The 23,550-nt window shown below is 43.8% G+C and overlaps 1 protein-coding gene across 1 annotated transcript in view; it reads right to left on the bottom strand.

Moving 5' to 3' along the window:
• Positions 1-2,526: 2,526 nt before the first annotated feature.
• Positions 2,527-23,550, bottom strand: part of ppm1h (protein phosphatase, Mg2+/Mn2+ dependent, 1H) — a 51,224-nt gene continuing 30,200 nt past the window's right edge. Inside the window, exons 5-11 of the mRNA XM_080760893.1 lie at positions 21,853-21,965; positions 21,628-21,712; positions 21,078-21,196; positions 15,434-15,497; positions 13,331-13,438; positions 4,479-4,630; positions 2,527-2,806 (exon numbers count right to left, since the gene is read on the bottom strand). Of these exons, the coding sequence (XP_080617019.1) occupies positions 2,620-2,806; positions 4,479-4,630; positions 13,331-13,438; positions 15,434-15,497; positions 21,078-21,196; positions 21,628-21,712; positions 21,853-21,965 (828 nt within the window). The 3' untranslated portion in view covers positions 2,527-2,619. The remainder of the gene's footprint in view (positions 2,807-4,478; positions 4,631-13,330; positions 13,439-15,433; positions 15,498-21,077; positions 21,197-21,627; positions 21,713-21,852; positions 21,966-23,550) is intronic.

Genomic DNA, 23,550 nt, shown 5'->3' with positions numbered 1-23,550 from the left:
TTAGGCTACTTTCATTGTACTGAAAGATAAAAAATAATACATTTATATACATTCACCTGACAACACAAGTGGGATTTTCACATTACTAGTGTTACATTAACCACTTAAAGGGGCATACCACTCATTTTCAACTTTACTATGTCATTAACATACCTTAGAGTTGTTGTGTGGAAATAATAGAAAAGTCCCCCCATTCTGTGTTGCCTATAGAACTGGAGGTCTGAAACGTGATCGGTAAACATCACGTCTCAGTGACATCACAAAGATGTACTTCATAATCTTACTGATCTCGCTTCAACAACTTTAAGGTATAATGACGGTAAAATGTTGAAAATGAGTGGTATTCCCCATTAAAGTCCCTCAGGGCACTGTACTAGTAGTCTATTTTCTGTTTTCCCTCAACATTACTGTAAATGTCTCCGCAGGAAATACCATTTGATTTATCATTTGATTTCGGTGGACTAAATCTACGACGGATTTAGCCGGGTTAAAATAGATTTATTTTCAGCATTGCGTCGTCATAATGCCTTCCGAAAATAGAATGATGAATTCTAGTGGAGACACAAACAAGTTTGGGAAACACTGGTCTGGAACTAAATTGCATGATTTTTAAATTATTTCTTTCTTCCTTTTCTTCTGCAAATGAATAATGGATGCCAATGGATGGCTGATCCTCTTGACCAGGGGGGTAACAAAAAAAGAAAAACACATTAAAAACAAAAGAGAGGAGGCATGACTCCACATACAGTATACACAGTATTATACACATCTCTATCTGGGTTTGCTTTGTACACTGTACAAAATGCACCCACCAAACATCTTGACGTCTCAGGACGGAGTACCGTATTTTACATTTTCACATTGAGTCAATAAATGGTACAGCAATAAGAGACATAACGTTATTGACAGTCTAGGGAATAAACTGAGACATTCCCAACATCTCAGTGTGAGTTCTCCCTGCAACAACGTGATTGGTCGTCGGTCCCATGGTCCCTCCCCTGCAACAACGTGATTGGTCGTCGGTCCCATGATCCCTCCCCTGCAACAACGTGATTGGTCGTCAGTCCCATGATCCCTCCCCTGCAACAACATGCTTGGTCGTCGGTCCCACAAACCACACCGCTCCAGGTTGGCTCCTGAGCCTATATATACCGGTGGACGTGGAGGAACAAAAGAATGGCCGCTTGCTTTTGGGGTAAACGGAAAGGTTCCCGGTTCGATGCCCCTGCAGCTGGCTTCCCCACCCCCTAGGTTAGTGTTGGACGTACGTGTCCTTGAGCAAGACACTGACTGAGCCCCTCAACTCCGCAGCGGCGGTTTCCTCCTCCTCCGCCGTCCGTGTGAGAACGTACTGTAATAATAATGCACCTTGTGAAGCGCTTTGGATACAGGCGCTATATAAATGCAACCTTTTCTCTTAACACTTCTTTTGCCTGGGGATTCTTTTTCACAATAAAGGCGCTAGAGTGCCAAGCAGATGAGGCAAGATTTTACTCTGAAAAACCCCGGCCTTTCATCACCCCTTCCAAAACCCGGGGAGGCATAATCTTCCGTTTACTGCCTCGCGTGCTGTCACATCTAAAGTCTCTCTGGAAGCGTTTGTATTCCAAACGAGATGCTAGGTTGAGTCAGAAATGAAGACGGAACATTTTCCCGGTTTGATCAAAACCCATACAGTATATAGCGCCGTAGATTTTAGAGTAAAGAGACACTTTAGTCGGGAACGGCAGAAAGAAGGAAAGGCCAAAAAAATAATGGCGGCGATCTCGTTTAAAAGGACCTAAAGACATGTATACACGTCCACGGTTTGATTAGAAAAGATGTGTATAGTATACACATCATTAGCATAATTAGTGTTAAAAGGTTGTATTCGGCCACGCAGTGCAGTTCAGCTCTTATAGCGGGTTTCAGGGATCCAGTTTCATTTTTGTTTTTACTTTAATTGAATTGAATTATTCCGTTTTTAAAATAGAATCGGGAGAGTTGAGGTTGAATATTATGGAGCAACCGGAGAGGATCTGGTGGGACGATGGAGGCGGGAGAGGCTGTGAGAGTCGACTCTCTTAGCGTGAAAAGAGTCTATAGTCTTTTAGGAGCACATGGGATGACTTGGGTTACGTACAGAGGTACGTACAGTGACTTAACTCTATTTTTTATATTATTCCACTAACAACCAGGTTTAATATGCGATTCCCCCCGCGGTGCCCCCTGAATCTTAAACCGTATAGAATCCCTCAGAGTAGTTCATTTAACTACAGAGAGTGGTACACATGGAACCAAATGGTTGTCATTGTTCCATTTGTACACTCTCTGGGTTACAGACTTCCGTTATTAAAGAACCACCGTTCTTCTGTGCGTTAGAATCTGATCTCAGGTCAGAATGGGTTAAAGAACCACCATTCTTCTGTGCGTTAGAATCTGATCTCAGGTCAGAATGGGTTAAGGGTCCAATTTATTTTGCGGGGGCTTTTTGCTGACGCACTGTATAGAGAGACAGTAGTGGTCCTCAGTTTGGGTTTCTTTTTTTAGGAGGGCGGGGGGGTGGGTGACGGTGTAATGGCGGATGGGTGGTCTTGGGTCTTCTGTGTGTTCCCATACTTCAGGGGGACTGGGGTTGGTCTAGCCGGTCCCGAACACCGTCGGGTCTAGGTCCTGGACGGTCCTCTGTGTGTTCCCATACTTCAGGGGGATGACGTAGACGGATATGTCGTCTCCGGAGCCCAGCCTGTCGTCGGAGATCCTCCAGCCTCGGTCCTTCAGGACGCCCCGCGCTCTCATCACCAGCTCCTGGGCCGCCATGGTGTACCTTTTATTAGGAGGTCACAACAAAACAAGAGAGGAGGGATTAATAATGAATTGCATTTTTATGCTTGAAGGAAGCGCTTCACAATGGTTCATTCATTCATTGGGAGGTGAAGGTTCATTCATTCATTCATACATTGGGAGGTGAAGCGAAGGCGAACAGTCGACGCCAGCGTCCTCACTTCCCACACACACACACCAACGGTGGGGAGCTCACACACCGACCGACTCATCGGAGGCAGTGTGGGGTTCAGTGTCTTATTGCCCAAGGACACTTAAGACAGGAGGAGGAGCCGGGATTCAAACCTCCGACCCACGGACCATTGGACGACCTGCTCTAACCTCCTGAGCCACAGCCGGACGCCCCAGACTAATAATTATGGATATTAGTACCATATTATAGCAGTGGTTCCCAAAGTCTTTGACATCAAGGACTAAGGATTATGATGACCCCCATGAATTAATCGACAACAACAACTTTTAAATGTTGAAAGCATCCATAGTATTTGAATAATCGTAAAGCAGTCTACACAGTACACACTCATTAGAGTTTGGTGCTAAAACCTTCGGAGAAAGTTTTTTTGAGGACACAAATCTAAGCCCCCAGAGCTGGCCGTTATCGTCCCTGGCACATTGACATAGAAATTATCATAATTGCCGCAAGATAGCAGCACTTTATCCTCTCCACAATGTGAGACAGGATAGGGTGAATAAAAGTTCAACTCGTCTGGCTGGCTGAGTTAAGCCTAATTTAGCGATGTTGTCAACTTTTGGTTCGGCTATTTTTGGCACGCATATGAATTCTATCATTTAAAAAAAATCGTTCTAACTTCAGTGGATGTCGGAGACCGCATCACAATTTTTTTGGGGGGGGGGCGCGAGCCCCTCTTATATACAGGTTTAATGTTTGTTTTTAGTTCAATGTTTGTTTTAAAAACGCCATTGACAATGAAGGGAAATTTGACGCCATCTTGTCCCTAACACACAAACATTAAATGCCATTAACAATAAAGAGAATTTAATGTTTGTTTTGACACCGTTTGTTTTACATCACCTAATCAACATGAGTTAGACATTAATATATACAGTAAGCGCCCCCTGGTGTGATTTTTATTAACAGAGATGAAGAGACTATTGTGAATGGCTAAAGCCAGCTGGTACTGTACTGTACTGTACTGTACTGTACATAAGTTCTACAGCTACACACACACCAATAATCCTTTTGAAACTATCTCTCCTCCCTATAATTATATATCGTCTCTGTCGGCTGGAAAGTAAACTTAATTTGGCCCAAACTGTGACTTCTCACAGTTGCCCAATTCTAATTACAAGTCCAGAGGTGGCCGTGCTTTTTCAGTGGCCGGCCCCAAACTCTGGAACTGTCTTCCCCTAAATATTAAGTCTGCCCGCTCTTTAGAGGCTTTTAAGTCTTTGCTTAAGACACATCTCTTCTCCCTGGCTTTCAATGTTGTTTGACCTAATTAACCTGTCTAAATACTTGTGTTGCTTCGATGTTGTTTTTACTATGCTATTTGTGTTGATTGTATGCTTGTTTTGTGATCGTGACCTTCTGGTCTTTTGTAAATGTGCTCTATATGAATAAAGTTTGATTTGATTCTCAGGATTAAAAAAAAAGAAAAATTAGCAGATATAACGTTGCGGTCCGTCCAACATGCCTGTGCTGGTCGTCGGGGTCACAGTTGCCCAGGAAACACGTGACGGCTTCCGACACTTCCTGGTTGGAGAGGACGTCCCACAGGCCGTCTGTCCCCAGCACCAGGACGTCGTCGGGCCCGTGCTCGCACTGCGACAGCGAGTACACTTTGACCTGGAGAGGAGGACAGGAGGAGGACAGGAGGAGGAGGGGACGACCATTACTAAAACACTTTGACCTGGAGGACAGGACGACCATTACTAAAACACTTTGACCTGGAAGAGGACAGGAGGAGGACGACCATTACTAAAACACTTTGACCTGGAGGAGGACAGGAGGAGGACGACCATTACTAAAACACTTTGACCTGGAGGAGGACAGGAGGACAACCATTACTAAAACACTTTGACCTGGAGGAGGACAGGAGGACAACCATTACTAAAACACTTTGACCTGGAGGAGGAGGACAGGAGGACAACCATTACTAAAACACTTTGACCTGGAGGAGGACAGGAGGACAACCATTACTAAAACACTTTGACCTGGAGGAGGACAGGAGGACAACCATTACTAAAACACTTTGACCTGGAGGAGGACAGGAGGACAACCATTACTAAAACACTTTGACCTGGAGGAGGACAGGAGGACAACCATTACTAAAACACTTTAACCTGGAGGAGGACAACCATTACTAAAACACTTTGACCTGGAGGAGGACAGGAGGACGACCATTACTAAAACACTGACCTGGAGGAGGAGGACAGGAGGAGGACAACCATTACTAAAACACTTTGACCTGGAGGACAGGAGGACAACCATTACTAAAACACTTTGACCTGGAGGAGGACAGGAGGAGGACAACCATTACTAAAACACTTTGACCTGGAGGAGGAGGACAGGAGGACAACCATTACTAAAACACTTTGACCTGGAGGACAGGAGGACAACCATTACTAAAACACTTTGACCTGGAGGAGGACAGGAGGAGGACAACCATTACTAAAACACTTTGACCTGGAGGAGGAGGACAGGAGGAGGACAACCATTACTAAAACACTTTGACCTGGAGGACAGGAGGACAACCATTACTAAAACACTTTGACCTGGAGGACAGGAGGACAACCATTACTAAAACACTTTGACCTGGAGGAGGACAGGAGGACAACCATTACTAAAACACTTTGACCTGGAGGAGGACAGGAGGACAACCATTACTAAAACACTTTGACCTGGAGGAGGACAGGAGGACAACCATTACTAAAACACTTTGACCTGGAGGAGGACAGGAGGAGGACAACCATTACTAAAACACTTTGACCTGGAGGACAGGAGGACGACCATTACTAAAACACTTTGACCTGGAGGAGGACAGGAGGACGACCATTACTAAAACACTTTGACCTGGAGGAGGACAGGAGGACAACCATTACTAAAACACTTTGACCTGGAGGAGGACAGGAGGACAACCATTACTAAAACACTTTGACCTGGTGGAGGAGGACAGGAGGACAACCATTACTAAAACACTCTGACCTGGAGGAGGAGGACAGGAGGACAACCATTACTAAAACACTTTGACCTGGAGGAGGAGGACAACCATTACTAAAACACTTTGACCTGGAGGAGGAGGACAACCATTACTAAAACACTTTGACCTGGAGGAGGAGGACAACCATTACTAAAACACTTTGACCTGGAGGAGGACAGGACAGGAGGACAACCATTACTAAAACACTTTGACCTGGAGGAGGAGGACAACCATTACTAAAACACTTTGACCTGGAGGAGGAGGACAGGAGGACAACCATTACTAAAACACTTTGACCTGGAGGAGGAGGACAGGAGGACAACCATTACTAAAACACTTTGACCTGGAAGAGGAGGACAGGACGACCATTACTAAAACACTTTGACCTGGAGGAGGACAGGAGGACAACCATTACTAAAACACTCTGACCTGGAGGAGGAGGACAGGAGGACAACCATTACTAAAACACTTTGACCTGGAGGAGGACAGGAGGACAACCATTACTAAAACACTTTGACCTGGAGGAGGAGGACAACCATTACTAAAACACTTTGACCTGGAGGAGGAGGACAACCATTACTAAAACACTTTGACCTGGAGGACAGGAGGACGACCATTACTAAAACACTTTGACCTGGAGGAGGACAGGAGGAGGACGACCATTACTAAAACACTTTGACCTGGAGGAGGACAGGAGGAGGACGACCATTACTAAAACACTTTGACCTGGAGGAGGACAGGAGGACGACCATTACTAAAACACTTTGACCTGGAGGAGGACAGGAGGACAACCATTACTAAAACACTTTGACCTGGAGGAGGAGGACAGGAGGACAACCATTACTAAAACACTTTGACCTAGAGGAGGACAGGAGGACAACCATTACTAAAACACTTTGACCTGGAGGAGGACAGGAGGAGGGGACGACCATTACTAAAACACTTTGACCTGGAGGAGGACAGGAGGACAACCATTACTAAAACACTTTGACCTGGAGGAGGACAGGAGGACAACCATTACTAAAACACTTTGACCTGGAGGAGGAGGACAGGAGGACGACCATTACTAAAACACTTTGACCTGGAGGAGGAGGACAACCATTACTAAAACACTTTGACCTGGAGGAGGAGGACAACCATTACTAAAACACTTTGACCTGGAGGAGGACAGGAGGACAACCATTACTAAAACACTTTGACCTGGAGGAGGAGGACAACCATTACTAAAACACTTTGACCTGGAGGAGGACAGGAGGACAACCATTACTAAAACACTTTGACCTGGAGGAGGACAGGAGGACAACCATTACTAAAACACTTTGACCTGGAGGAGGACAGGACAACCATTACTAAAACACTTTGACCTGGAGGAGGAGGACAGGAGGACAACCATTACTAAAACACTTTGACCTGGAGGAGGACAGGAGGACAACCATTACTAAAACACTTTGACCTGGAGGACAGGAGGACAACCATTACTAAAACACTTTGACCTGGAGGAGGACAGGAGGACCATTACTAAAACACTTTGACCTGGAGGAGGACAGGAGGACAACCATTACTAAAACACTTTGACCTGGAGGACAGGAGGACAACCATTACTAAAACACTTTGACCTGGAGGAGGAGGACAGGAGGACAACCATTACTAAAACACTTTGACCTGGAGGACAGGAGGACAACCATTACTAAAACACTTTGACCTGGAGGAGGAGGACAGGAGGACAACCATTACTAAAACACTTTGACCTGGAGGAGGACAGGAGGACAACCATTACTAAAACACTTTGACCTGGAGGAGGAGGACAGGAGGATGACCATTACTAAAACACTTTGACCTGGAGGAGGAGGACAGGAGGACGACCATTACTAAAACACTTTGACCTGGAGGACAGGAGGACGACCATTACTAAAACACTTTGACCTGGAGGACAGGATGACAACCATTACTAAAACACTTTGACCTGGAGAAGGACAGGAGGACAACCATTACTAAAACACTTCGACCTGGAGGAGGACAGGAGGACAACCATTACTAAAACACTTCGACCTGGAGGAGGAGGACAGGACAACCATTACTAAAACACTTTGACCTGGAGGAGGACAGGAGGAGGACAACCATTACTAAAACACTTTGACCTGGAGGAGGACAGGAGGACAACCATTACTAAAACACTTTGACCTGGAGGAGGACAGGAGGAGGACAACCATTACTAAAACACTTTGACCTGGAGGAGGAGGACAGGACAACCATTACTAAAACACTTTGACCTGGAGGAGGACAGGAGGACAACCATTACTAAAACACTTTGACCTGGAGAAGGACAGGAGGACAACCATTACTAAAACACTTTGACCTGGAGGAGGACAGGAGGACAACCATTACTAAAACACTTTGACCTGGAGGACAGGAGGACAACCATTACTAAAACACTTTGACCTGGAGGAGGAGGACAGGAGGACGACCATTACTAAAACACTTTGACCTGGAGGACAGGAGGACAACCATTACTAAAACACTTTGACCTGGAGGAGGACAGGAGGACAACCATTACTAAAACACTTTGACCTGGAGGAGGAGGACAGGAGGACGACCATTACTAAAACACTTTGACCTGGAGGACAGGAGGACGACCATTACTAAAACACTTTGACCTGGAGGACAGGATGACAACCATTACTAAAACACTTTGACCTGGAGAAGGACAGGAGGACAACCATTACTAAAACACTTTGACCTGGAGAAGGACAGGAGGACAACCATTACTAAAACACTTTGACCTGGAGGAGGACAGGAGGACAACCATTACTAAAACACTTTGACCTGGAGGAGGAGGACAGGAGGACAACCATTACTAAAACACTTTGACCTGGAGGAGGACAGGAGGAGGACAACCATTACTAAAACACTTTGACCTGGAGGAGGACAGGAGGACAACCATTACTAAAACACTTTGACCTGGAGGAGGAGGACAGGAGGACGAACATTACTAAAACACTTTGACCTGGAGGAAGAGGACAGGAGGACAACCATTACTAAAACACTTTGACCTGGAGGAGGACAGGAGGACAACCATTACTAAAACACTTTGACCTGGAGGAGGACAGGAGGACAACTATTACTAAAACACTTTGACCTGGAGGAGGAGGACAGGAGGACGACCATTACTAAAACACTTTGACCTGGAGGACAGGAGGACAACCATTACTAAAACACTTTGACCTGGAGGAGGAGGACAGGAGGACAACCATTACTAAAACACTTTGACCTGGAGGAGGAGGACAGGAGGACGACCATTACTAAAACACTTTGACCTGGAGGACAGGAGGACGACCATTACTAAAACACTTTGACCTGGAGGACAGGATGACAACCATTACTAAAACACTTTGACCTGGAGAAGGACAGGAGGACAACCATTACTAAAACACTTTGACCTGGAGAAGGACAGGAGGACAACCATTACTAAAACACTTTGACCTGGAGGAGGACAGGAGGACAACCATTACTAAAACACTTTGACCTGGAGGAGGAGGACAGGAGGACAACCATTACTAAAACACTTTGACCTGGAGAGGACAGGAGGACAACCATTACTAAAACACTTTGACCTGGAGGAGGAGGACAGGAGGACAACCATTACTAAAACACTTTGACCTGGAGGAGGAGGACAGGAGGACGACCATTACTAAAACACTTTGACCTGGAGAAGGACAGGAGGACAACCATTACTAAAACACTTTGACCTGGAGAAGGACAGGAGGACAACCATTACTAAAACACTTTGACCTGGAGGAGGACAGGAGGACAACCATTACTAAAACACTTTGACCTGGAGGAGGAGGACAGGAGGACAACCATTACTAAAACACTTTGACCTGGAGGAGGACAGGAGGAGGACAACCATTACTAAAACACTTTGACCTGGAGGAGGACAGGAGGACAACCATTACTAAAACACTTTGACCTGGAGGAGGAGGACAGGAGGACGAACATTACTAAAACACTTTGACCTGGAGGAAGAGGACAGGAGGACAACCATTACTAAAACACTTTGACCTGGAGGAGGACAGGAGGACAACCATTACTAAAACACTTTGACCTGGAGGAGGACAGGAGGACAACTATTACTAAAACACTTTGACCTGGAGGAGGAGGACAGGAGGACGACCATTACTAAAACACTTTGACCTGGAGGACAGGAGGACAACCATTACTAAAACACTTTGACCTGGAGGAGGAGGACAGGAGGACAACCATTACTAAAACACTTTGACCTGGAGGAGGAGGACAGGAGGACGACCATTACTAAAACACTTTGACCTGGAGGACAGGAGGACGACCATTACTAAAACACTTTGACCTGGAGGACAGGATGACAACCATTACTAAAACACTTTGACCTGGAGAAGGACAGGAGGACAACCATTACTAAAACACTTTGACCTGGAGAAGGACAGGAGGACAACCATTACTAAAACACTTTGACCTGGAGGAGGACAGGAGGACAACCATTACTAAAACACTTTGACCTGGAGGAGGAGGACAGGAGGACAACCATTACTAAAACACTTTGACCTGGAGAGGACAGGAGGACAACCATTACTAAAACACTTTGACCTGGAGGAGGACAGGAGGACAACCATTACTAAAACACTTTGACCTGGAGGAGGAGGACAGGAGGACGACCATTACTAAAACACTTTGACAGGGAGGAGGAGGACAGGAGGACGACCATTACTAAAACACTTTGACCTGGAGGAGGACAGGAGGACAACCATTACTAAAACACTTTGACCTGGAGGAGGAGGACAGGAGGACGACCATTACTAAAACACTTTGACCTGGAGGAAGAGGACAGGAGGACAACCATTACTAAAACACTTTGACCTGGAGGACAGGACAACCATTACTAAAACACTTTGACCTGGAGGAGGACAGGAGGACAACCATTACTAAAACACTTTGACCTGGAGGAGGACAGGAAGACAACCATTACTAAAACACTTTGACCTGGAGAAGGAGGACAGGAGCTTAGATTTCCTAAATGTAAATTATATCTTGTGGTGTTCTCATAGCATCTGTCCTGGCAAACTGGCAACATCTCTGTGATCGAAGAAGCCAAGCCGGGGGTACAAGTTGCGAGAAACCTCAAAGTATAAGTAAAGTTAAACCGTGAGTGAACTCGGACTCCAGATGAACTAAAGATCAAGGGAATAATGCATTATAAGTGCTAGACGGCAGGCAGGGGGGAAAGAGATCTGCGTTGTAGAGGATGCTTCTGGTGCAGAATGTTAATGTTCTGTAGCCGTGCTTCTCCCAGCAACAACTTGGGGTTGAGGCGGCCACTGTACATATTTCACTGTTAATAGACTATGTGACCAGATTTGACTGAATGAATTATCCAAAATGAGTTAATAGCACAGGCAGACTCTTCACATACTAGAGCATGTCTCAAATAAATGTCAGAGCTGAAATTGACATGCACATAATAATGAAACTAGAAAATTCGCACTTAAATTTTTTTGCAGAGTGTGGTTGCCGCAGTGTCTTACATATGCCCCTCCCACTAATATTGCCAGCCAATTACAATTTCAAGTCACACGTTGGATCATGTGTAAGTAATTCGGAGGGGATTTAACCCCCAAAATTCATGTTTTTGCGACAAACGGTAAAGGGCCCCAGCACGAAAAGCTATACTATACGGCCTGTTTTAAAGCCGAATATACAAAAGATATTTTGACACTACTTTTCTTTCACTTAAAGGAGGAACAAAAAGATACAAAAAGAGAGAATTATGACTCATTTGGACTTCATGTTGACATATCCGTGGTGCAGTAGATCATATCATGCATGGAGATGCGGTCCGGTCCCATTTAGACCTGAAGACATTTCTGCAAATGTCAGTTTTCTGAAAAGCCTATGTTTCTATGTCAGTCATTCTTAAAGTTTTTCATGTCAAGGACCCCAAAAAAATGGGACCCCCCCAAAATGGGACCCCCCATGAAGCAAAGATTGAGTTAAAAACGATCGCTCTGACAGAATATATATATTCAAAGATTTGCACCACCTTTTCACGATTTTTCAAAAATAGCAGATCTACAAGCTCGTAGCGTGGCACTCGGTGCCTCGTTATGAGCTTGTAGATCTGCTATTTTTCAATAGCTAAAGTATAACATACATCTTAAATAACACCAATATACTACAGTACTATGCTGCATGAATAAACATACAATTTGATAGCATACAGTAGAATAGATCACCCAGGTTTTATGGTTTTTCAATCCCCACACGTGTGCGTGCGTGTATGTATAAGTGTTGCAACACTTAAAATGTAGAATATGACATTTTAACGGTAATATCGTATATCGTATCGATATCGCAATATTTGGCATAAATACAGAGATTTGAAATACGGAAGTTTACGGAATGTATTGTAGTCGATAGGGCTCGCGTGAGTACATGACCACGTGACCGGGCTGTTTTCTGCCCCCTCAATGTCGCAACTCTGCCTATACTCTATGGCTCTGTTGTAATCCAAACGTACTAGTGTGTGTGGGAATAGGGATAGGGCGGCCTGGCTGGGTGTATGACTTGACTACCGCGGCCTGAATGACTCAGCCCTGCTGTGAGATATGATCTGGACAACAGATGTCAATATGAAGTTGAGGATAACATTGACCACTTCTGTGTCTTAGTCATACTTCTCTCTCCTTTCTTTTGTAATCTTTTGTGTCATCAGACGGACAGCTTGGTCATATACTTCTCTCTTTGTTGACGTTTTGTTAACTCATCCTCCTGCCGTTAACACAGTGGTGGAGAGTAAATAAGTACATTTACTCAAATACTGTACTTAAGTACATTTTTTGAGGTATTTGTACTTTACTTGACTTTATTCAAATTTCCAATACATTTACATCTACTCCACTACATCTCAGAGCCAACATTTGTACTTTTACTTCACTACAATTATTTGAAAACTTTAGTTACTAGTTACTGTTAGGGCAACCACACTAATGACTTAAACATAGCTAGCTAGGTGTAATGTTAGAGACCACAGAAGTTAACCTTTCAAGCCTGTTTTCTCAACTTTACATTACTCTATGTAAACTCTATTACTCTATAAGCCATATCTCCAAAACTGGTGGGTTAAACTGAACAACCAATATGTCAATTTGAAGTCAGACGGATGGGCTGCAACCACCGCACAGTGAACATAGCGTACCTCAGGACAGCAGGAGAGGAAAGGCTTGATGTAGCAACCACCGCACACTGCGCACAGTGACCATAGCGTACCTCAGGACAGCAGGAGAGGAAACAACCACCGCACAGTGACCATAGCGTACCTCAGGACAGCAGGAGAGGAAAGGCTTGATGTAGATGTTGGAGTCGTGCACTTTGAGCTCCTGGTCTCCCAATCCTCTGGTGACTCCAATGGTGGCCAGCACACGAGCCTATCACAGAGCAGCACAGGTGAGACAGTTCATATTAACCAGCCTATCACAGAGCAGCACAGGTGAGACAGTTCATATTAACCAGCCTGTCACAGAGCAGCACAGGTGAGACAGTTCATATTAACCAGCCTGTCACACACACATCTCTCTCTCTCTCTCTCTCTCTCTCAACGTGACCTGAAGTGATGCATTTTGAGCTTGTAGATCTGCTACTTTTGCTATTTTTGAATCATGAACGGTAACAGTTTTTTTAGTACCATCATTTTATGAGGTTTCCACTCGACAGCGACGACTTATTAAATGTACCGAAAATCAGGGATATAAATAATAACCCAATGAGCATTATTATTCATGAGGAAATTCTCTCTGGTTTGACATTATTATTATTCCCGAAGACCCACCAGGATACGATACGGCTCAGAGCAGAGCAGAGGAGAGGATATATACGCAGCATTTCAGGCACATGAAGAAACACGAGCTCAAAATGGGGCCAGTATTTAACGGAAGAGAAAGATATTGCTCACGACACTGTGAAACCAAGCCGTTACGCAACATCTCCCAACAAAGATGTGTGTTGTTTTTGCCGACTAAAACTACGATGAAAAATGTTTAATAGTCGACTACCTTTTTTTCCACTGACGAAAACTAAATGGGAACTAAATGAAAACTAAGCTATGGTGGTGACTAAGACTAAATGTATTGACAATTTCGTCAACAGATAAAAACTAGATGTTAGGAATAAGGGGTCTAGTGGACAAGAGATCCAGTATAAGTCATTTTACACTTGGTTGCATGCTGAAAATAGCAGGTCTCACGCTCAGACACAGTCTGGTTCATTTGCACGCCGAATTAGTTTGCTTCTGATTCTGTCTGCCTTTTTAACACATTATCAAGACCTCGAGGCCAATTGTACACATTTAAAACGGGTAGGTTAATTGCGCACATACATACAGTAGCATTTCACAGACTTACTGTGAATCTGTGAAATGCCAGTGTTTGTTTTTTAATGAACTAAAACCCAGTGGAGCAGAGCAGACTGAAGCTGCATTCATAACTCCAGTATGACGCGATAGCTTATCACCGTGGTTTTGCATCTAAACCAGAGGGAGGCGGGGGTCAATGCTTAACCCATTCTGACCTGAGATCAGATTCTAAAAATGCCTTCTACACCCTGACAGTTGTCATGTCATATCATGTCAGTCGCTCTTCGATTTTTCAAAAATAGCAGACCTACAAGCTCGTAGCGCGCCACTCGCCGCGACGCGTTGTGAGCTTGTAGATCGGCTATTTTCAGCATGCAACCAAGTGTAAAATGACTTATACTGGATCTGTTGTCCACTATAGTCCCTTCCTAACATTTTAGTCTAGTTTTTATTTGTTGACGAAATTGTCAGTATATTTAGTCTTAGTTTTAGTCACCATAGCATAGTTTTAATTTAGTTTTCTTCAGTGGAAAAGCTAGTCGACGAACATATTTCGTCTTAGTTTTAGTCGATGAAAACAACACTGCATGGGAGTTTTAGTCGACGAAAACAACACTGCATGGCTCCACGTCTGCTCTAGTTATCAGTGAAAAGACACGCTTTGTTCGTTGCTGTCAGGCAGAAACCTCTCCATATTTTAACTTTGTGTTTCTTTCTTTTCCTTTTTTTTTTGTAAATAAACGTCCTACACGTGTTTCTGCATGTCAAACTTTGAATGTGTCGTGTCCCCGTCCCCCCCGTCCCCCCTCCATTTCCTGAAAAGTATCCGTTTTTGGACACCGTCTGCGGTCTAGAGGGGGTAGTAAACCTCCTCTGTGACCTTTTTAAATAGTGTCATTGGGACGAGACGCTAAATGTCACCAAAACCGTTGCCCTGAGCACGCGTGACCTTTTTGCTTTCATAATGTGGCTGATTAATAATAAGCGTCTCTGTCGGGTGGAAAAATGTCCAAAACTGTTACTTTTCGAGTATATTTAAAAATAAAAACGTCTTGATGATCTGGTACTTTACCTTCTTCCCTTCGCCGTAGATCAGAGGGAACTTCAGGTCATCGTCCTCGATGGTTTTATACGCCCTAGAGAAAGAGAGAGAGACAATGGTTTTATATGCCCTAGAGACAGAGGGAGAGAGAGAGAATGGTTTTATATGCCCTAGAGACAGAGAGAGAGAGAGACAATGGTTTTATACGCCCTAGAGAAAGAGAGAGAGACAATGGTTTTATATGCCCTAGAGACAGAGAGAGAGAGACAGACAATGGTTTTATATGCCCTATAGAGACAGAGAGAGAGAGAGACAATGGTTTTATATGCCCTATAGAGACAGAGAGAGAGACAATGGTTTTATATGCCCTATAGAGACAGAGAGAGAGAGACAATGGTTTTATACGCCCTAGAGATGGACAGAGAGAGAGAGACAATGGTTTTATATGCCCTATAGAGACAGAGAGAGAGAGACAATGGTTTTATATGCCCTAGAGACAGAGAGAGAGACAATAGTTTTATATAGACACAGAGAGAGAGAGAGACAATGGTTTTATATGCCCTAGAGACAGAGAGAGAGACAATAGTTTTATATAGACACAGAGAGAGAGAGACAATGGTTTTATATGCCCTAGAGACGGAGAGAGAGAGACAATGTAGGTCTGCTATTTTTGAAAAATCGTTAAAATGTGACGCGAATCTTTGAATTATATATTCTATCAGTGAACGTGTTTAACTCAAATCTTTGCTTCCGCATGGGGAGGGTCCCTGGAACAACATATTTTCAGATGGGGGTCGGCGGCCAATTACAGATCATTCTGGGGGTCGTTGACATGAAAAAGGTTTTAGTACCTGCACTGACATAGAAACATAGGGTTTTTCAGAAAACGTTTAGGATTTAGAAGACATTTTTTAAAGAATTGTCCTCAGGACAGTTTTCTGAAATACCTCATGTTTCTATATCAGTGGTGCTCAATATATTTCATGTCAAGGACCCCAAAAATGATATGTAATATGCCACCGACCACCATGTGAAAATATGTTGTTCCAGTGACCTCCCCAGAAGCAAAGATTTGAGTTAAAATGCTCCGTCTGTAATAATATATATCCAAAGATTTGCGCCACATTTTCACGATTTTTCAAAGATAGCAGACCTACAAGTTCATAGCGCAGCACTCGGTGCCGCGCTATGACCTTGTAGATCTGCTATTTTTCAATATGCTAAAGTATAACACCAAAAGGGGTTCCCGCCCCCAAAATGGGTTAATTATTTCCCCTGCTTATTAAACTTGAGGTCTGGCGTTTACTTAGTACACAGTGTAGTACAGTAGTAGTACACAGTGTCCGACGATGATGGCATAAACTAAAGCCGATTAGGAGGGACCGGAACGGTTCTGGTCCCACTCAGAGAGACCATATGTCTCCACCGCGGGCCCAAGGCGCGGTTCTGCCGCGCTCAGCACTTTTTTAACGGCGTGCAGAGAGAAGACTATCGCTGTGCACTGCACTGCAGACAGGGTTGCCACGTCTGCTCATTCTAAGCGACTTTTAGGGGGGCTTTTGTTCTTCTGTAAATTTTGGCTTGTACATTTTGGTGGTTGCATGTGGGTTTGTTGGCGGCGCTTGTTTTCTAAAGTGCACAGTATCTTATTTGGGACTTGCTTCCATTATGTTTTTATAATAAACCAGTGGTTCTCAAACATTTTCATGTGAAGAACCCCATCTGAAAATATCGTATTCCCGTACCAGATTTGTGTTGTTTCAAAAAATATTCATTAAAAAAAAAAAAAGATTATGAAAATAGCAGATCTACAACCTCACATTGTGTTGCATCACAATCAGACTTCAAATAGCTGATGTATAATAGGCTGTACTAGTTTGAAAGTGCTCATGTGACCTATAGTTGCGTCTTTTGGGATTGTAGTCCGGGTAGATAGATAGATATAGAAACTTCATTAATTTTGTCCATTGCAATACATGCATAGGCTACAGATTATCAATAAAAATAAGCATGATGAACATATAAAAAAATGCATTACATCTGTGGAAAAATAGAATGCAGTAAAAAAAAACAGGCCTAAGTTAAAAATAAAAATAAACAACGCAGCAGGTTGGCTTGTATCCGCCTCCAAATGTGGCAACGCTGCTTGCAGCCAGCCAAGCAGCACAATGCAGGCAGAGATCTGGCTGCCTCACAGCGTGTGGGAAGACTGGGAACTGGAACCCAGGGCTTGATGCTACAGGAATAGCGTTTGCTTGCAAGGCGGTTTCTGTCCAGTATCGTCATCCCACTAGTGTCTGCCCTGAGAGTGGAGAGGTCTGGGTTCTTTTGGGGCCTAAATAACATATTGGAAGCTTTTTTTTTAAATCAAGAATTGATCCTTATTTGTTTCGTGTTGTTTTCCTAAATTAACGCCCCCCCCCCCCCCCCCTCTTGATCATGCTATCAATAAAGGCATAAAAAAGGTATTATTGCGTGCTCTAGTTACAGGTATGCCAGTCAGCCAAGTGGCACGTCTAGAATACTGTGAAGTCAGGTGACCTATACTAGTGTTGTGGAGATACAGCAGTGTTGTTATACTAATTAATTCAGTCAGTCAGTCACAGAATCACTAAATGATTGAGCCTTGGAGTATAGATAGATAGACTTGCATTGAGTTGCTCAGCCTGCAGCGCACGAGGCATTCTTGCGGGTTGGAAACAGTGCATTCTGGGATTGCTTATGGGCCAGACGTGAATGCGCTGGGCTGTTGACTATCATTGCCAAAAACATCATAGGAAAGTGGTTGAAACCTTAAAACCGTCTCATCGCGTCTCGACCCTTTGGTGTGTTTTGGGCTTTGGCCGTGATCAATGCGCTATATAAAATGTATATAAATGATTGAACCCTGTATATTATAATGTAATGACTGAACCCACCATCCTGACATGGTGAAGTCTGTATTAATGTAATGACTGAACCCACCATCCTGACATGGTGAAGTCTGTATTAATGTAATGACTGAACCCACCATCCTGACATGGTGAAGTCTGTATTAATGTAATGACTGAACCCACCATCCTGACATGGTGAAGTCTGTATTAATGTAATGACTGAACCCACCATCCTGACATGGTGAAGTCTGTTATAATGTAATGACTGAACCCACCATCCTGACATGGTGAAGTCTGTATTAATGTAAGGACTGAACCCACCATCCTGACATGGTGAAGTCTGTATTAATGTAATGACTGAACCCACCATCCTGACATGGTGAAGTCTGTTATAATGTAATGACTGAACCCACCATCCTGACATGGTGAAGTCTGTATTAATGTAAGGACTGAACCCACCATCCTGACATGGTGAAGTCTGTATTAATGTAATGACTGAACCCACCATCCTGACATGGTGAAGTCTGTTATAATGTAATGACTGAACCCACCATCCTGACATGGTGAAGTCTGTTATAATGTAATGACTGAACCCACCATCCTGACATGGTGAAGTCTGTTATAATGTAATGACTGAACCCACCATCCTGACATGGTGAAGTCTGTTATAATGTAATGACTGAACCCACCATCCTGACATGGTGAAGTCTGTTATAATGTAATGACTGAACCCACCATCCTGACATGGTGAAGTCTGTTATAATGTAATGACTGAACCCACCATCCCGACATGGTGAAGTCTGTTATAATGTACCCACCATCCTGACATGGTGAAGTCTGTATAATGTAATGACTGAACCCACCATCCTGACATGGTGAAGTCTGTATAATGTAATGACTGAACCCACCATCCTGACATGGTGAAGTCTGTTATAATGTAATGACTGAACCCACCATCCTGACATGGTGAAGTCTGTTATAATGTAATGACTGAACCCACCATCCCGACATGGTGAAGTCTGTATTAATGTAATGACTGAACCCACCATCCTGACATGGTGAAGTCTGTTATAATGTAATGACTGAACCCACCATCCTGACATGGTGAAGTCTGTATTAATGTAATGACTGAACCCACCATCCTGACATGGTGAAGTCTGTTATAATGTAATGACTGAACCCACCATCCTGACATGGTGAAGTCTGTATTAATGTAATGACTGAACCCACCATCCTGACATGGTGAAGTCTGTTATAATGTAATGACTGAACCCACCATCCTGACATGGTGAAGTCTGTATTAATGTAATGACTGAACCCACCATCCTGACATGGTGAAGTCTGTATATTATAATGTAATGACTGAACCCACCATCCCGACATGGTGAAGTCTGTATAATGTAATGACTGAACCCACCATCCTGACATGATGAAGTCTGTTATAATGTAATGACTGAACCCACCATCCTGACATGGTGAAGTCTGTTATAATGTAATGACTGAACCCACCATCCCGACATGGTGAAGTCTGTATTAATGTAATGACTGAACCCACCATCCTGACATGGTGAAGTCTGTTATAATGTAATGACTGAACCCACCATCCCGACATGGTGAAGTCTGTATTAATGTAATGACTGAACCCACCATCCTGACATGGTGAAGTCTGTTATAATGTAATGACTGAACCCACCATCCTGACATGGTGAAGTCTGTTATAATGTAATGACTGAACCCACCATCCTGACATGGTGAAGTCTGTTATAATGTAATGACTGAACCCACCATCCTGACATGGTGAAGTCTGTTATAATGTAATGACTGAACCCACCATCCCGACATGGTGAAGTCTGTATTAATGTAATGACTGAACCCACCATCCTGACATGGTGAAGTCTGTTATAATGTAATGACTGAACCCACCATCCTGACATGGTGAAGTCTGTTATAATGTAATGACTGAACCCACCATCCTGACATGGTGAAGTCTGTATTAATGTAATGACTGAACCCACCATCCTGACATGGTGAAGTCTGTTATAATGTAATGACTGAACCCACCATCCTGACATGGTGAAGTCTGTTATAATGTAATGACTGAACCCACCATCCCGACATGGTGAAGTCTGTTATAATGTAATGACTGAACCCACCATCCTGACATGGTGAAGTCTGTATTAATGTAATGACTGAACCCACCATCCTGACATGGTGAAGTCTGTTATAATGTAATGACTGAACCCACCATCCCGACATGGTGAAGTCTGTTATAATGTAATGACTGAACCCACCATCCTGACATGGTGAAGTCTGTTATAATGTAATGACTGAACCCACCATCCCGACATGGTGAAGTCTGTTATAATGTAATGACTGAACCCACCATCCTGACATGGTGAAGTCTGTTATAATGTAATGACTGAACCCACCATCCTGACATGGTGAAGTCTGTTATAATGTAATGACTGAACCCACCATCCTGACATGGTGAAGTCTGTATTAATGTAATGACTGAACCCACCATCCTGACATGGTGAAGTCTGTATTAATGTAATGACTGAACCCACCATCCTGACATGGTGAAGTCTGTTATAATGTAATGACTGAACCCACCATCCTGACATGGTGAAGTCTGTATATTATAATGTAATGACTGAACCCACCATCCTGACATGGTGAAGTCTGTTATAATGTAATGACTGAACCCACCATCCTGACATGGTGAAGTCTGTTATAATGTAATGACTGAACCCACCATCCTGACATGGTGAAGTCTGTATTAATGTAATGACTGAACCCACCATCCCGACATGGTGAAGTCTCGGTAGAGCATCCTCTTGCCCACCTCCTTCCGCTGAACCCTCCTGGGGAACTCCAGGTGGGTGAACTCGTTACCCAGCAGGTGGGGCTGCATGTAGGCCTGAGAAACACACCACAGGGACCAGTGTTGATTTAGTCGACTAATACTTATATTAAGGCTCATTCATAGTCTGGGTTTTCCGTGGTGGGGTGACCACCGAACTACAACATGACGTCACTGAGGTGACCACCGAACTACAACATGACGTCACTGAGCCGCGGTGAAGAGCAAACCACCGCCACCGCCCCAGCCCTTCTCTCTGTTTTTACTCACCACCGCTCAACGTTATTTCAGCTCCGGTGGTCAGCTCACCACCGGAGCGGTGGTCACCTCACCACCGGGGCGGTGGTCACCTCACCACCGAATATCCAGACTATGAATGAATGTTCGTCGACTGGTTTCAGTCCTAAATGGGTTAAATACTGTAGATCACTTCGATTAACTGTTGCAGGCCTATAGTTTTCATGTTTTATTTAAAAAGAAAGTCTCACCAGGAACTGCAACCGCTGTCTCTCTGACTCCGGTGTGAACTCTGTCGACATGGGGACGACTTCCCCCGCCCGGATGATGATAGCTCTGAGAGACAGGGCGATACAGAGAGAGAGAGAGGGTGGGTGCATGGGTGGAGGCTAAAATGAGTGCGACTCAAGCTAAAACGGCTTTAATATCAGGCTAGTTCATTTTTCAACAGGTTACAAAAGCCAGTGCTGTTTTACCTGCTGTCCCCGGCGTTGCCCACATACAGCTTCCCCAGTAGGTGGAGCACCACCATAGCAGTGCATCCCCCCGAGATATTGTACACAGCCTTCTCCTTCTCTAGCTGGACGTCCTGTATGTACACACACATACACACACATTTAACATCTTTATTTGCATTCACATTTAACAAGAAAGTCTTGAACACAAACAATAGTGGATGCGCAAACTTGGAGAACTCTACAACAAGTGCTTCAGGATACAGATACAGATCACGGGTACAGAAAGCATCGCCCTCTCCATATATGGCGACTGCCAATTATTGCAGACACTGAACAGAATTTTCCTTATAGGCCATATAGCTCTCGGCTTGGGCATGCCTGCAATCTGCAGGCCCCTCACGACTGATTTATGGACATTACAGAGGCTTCCAAATATGAACACAAGTAGTTTACATTTGTAGCCAAGCTGTATAATAGCATCCTTAAGACCCACGCACGCACGCACGCACACTTAGTAATAGCACTATGAGTCAAAGAGCGATTAAACAGTATGGAGAATAAAGTTTTAAGGGTTGGGATGGATGATGATGATGATGATGAAGAGGTGCTAATTACTACGCTAGTTAATTAGTCCGATTAGCCAGATTGAATTGAGACTAATTAAACAAAAAAAGACAAAAAATAACGTCATCAATCAGATGAGTAATTAAGCTGTCGCCGGATTAATCTAAAATGCTAACGTGAATTTGAAACAGGCTGCTGCTCATACTCTCTGTAACCCTTGAGCTAATTTTCAAGAAGAAAAAAAGGTGAAGGTTCTAAATGACTACTTTTACTTTGGAACTGTAACGGTAAACTGTCAAAGTAACATTTTGAATGCAGGACTTTTAAACTCTGACTGTAACAGAGCATTTTGTACATTGTGGCATTGCTAGTTTGTACTGTAATCTGAGCAGCTCTTAACCCATTTCGACCTGGCGGACGATTCTAAAAACATTAGAATCGTTTAAAGATTTAAAAGACAAACTTTAAAATCTTAAAATGGATCATAAAACATACTGGGAGCCAAAGACACGTTGTAGCACGGGCTGCGATTGGCCTGGTCAGCCTGTGATGGAGCATCGAAGTCTGACGTCACTTTCAGGAGAGGGCGTCAGTCCCCAGGTTCATGGATTTGTTTAGTTGCATTGAAATCCCCATAGGGGGGATTTTAGATCGCCTCATATAAGAACTGTGTTTGAAAAATAAACATGTCACCCCGGCCGCTTCACTCATATGGATATGAAGAATCAGCTGACTGAGAGAATAACGCCGAGACGGCTTGTTTATTTTTGGACCACAACGCTTATAGTAGACGATATTAAGATCACCCCATGTTATTCTCCATAGAGAAATCACTTCCGCAAACCAGGGGAATGGAAGGGATGAGCGAGTTACGTCAGGACTTCGGTGCTCTATGGCAGTATGGCATGCATAAGATCTGGTCATCAACGGCGTGAGGTATTTTCACCGTGCAACCGAGCATACAATGCCTTGTCTTTTAGTTCTACTGGATCTCTTCTCCACTAGTCCCTCCCTAACATTTTTGTCTAGTTTGTATTTGTTGTACAAAATTGTTAGTATATTTAGTCTTAGTTTTAGTCACCGTAGCTTAGTTTTTATTTAGTTTTCCTCAGTTAAAAACAGGTAGTCGATGACACTTTCTCGTCATAGTTA

This window comes from Protomyctophum bolini (assembly GCF_963924005.1).
Source record: "Protomyctophum bolini genome assembly, chromosome: 4".
Lineage (NCBI taxonomy): Eukaryota > Metazoa > Chordata > Actinopteri > Myctophiformes > Myctophidae > Protomyctophum > Protomyctophum bolini.
Note: the sequence above shows the minus strand (reverse complement) of the source record. Positions and strands in the feature narration are given on the sequence as shown.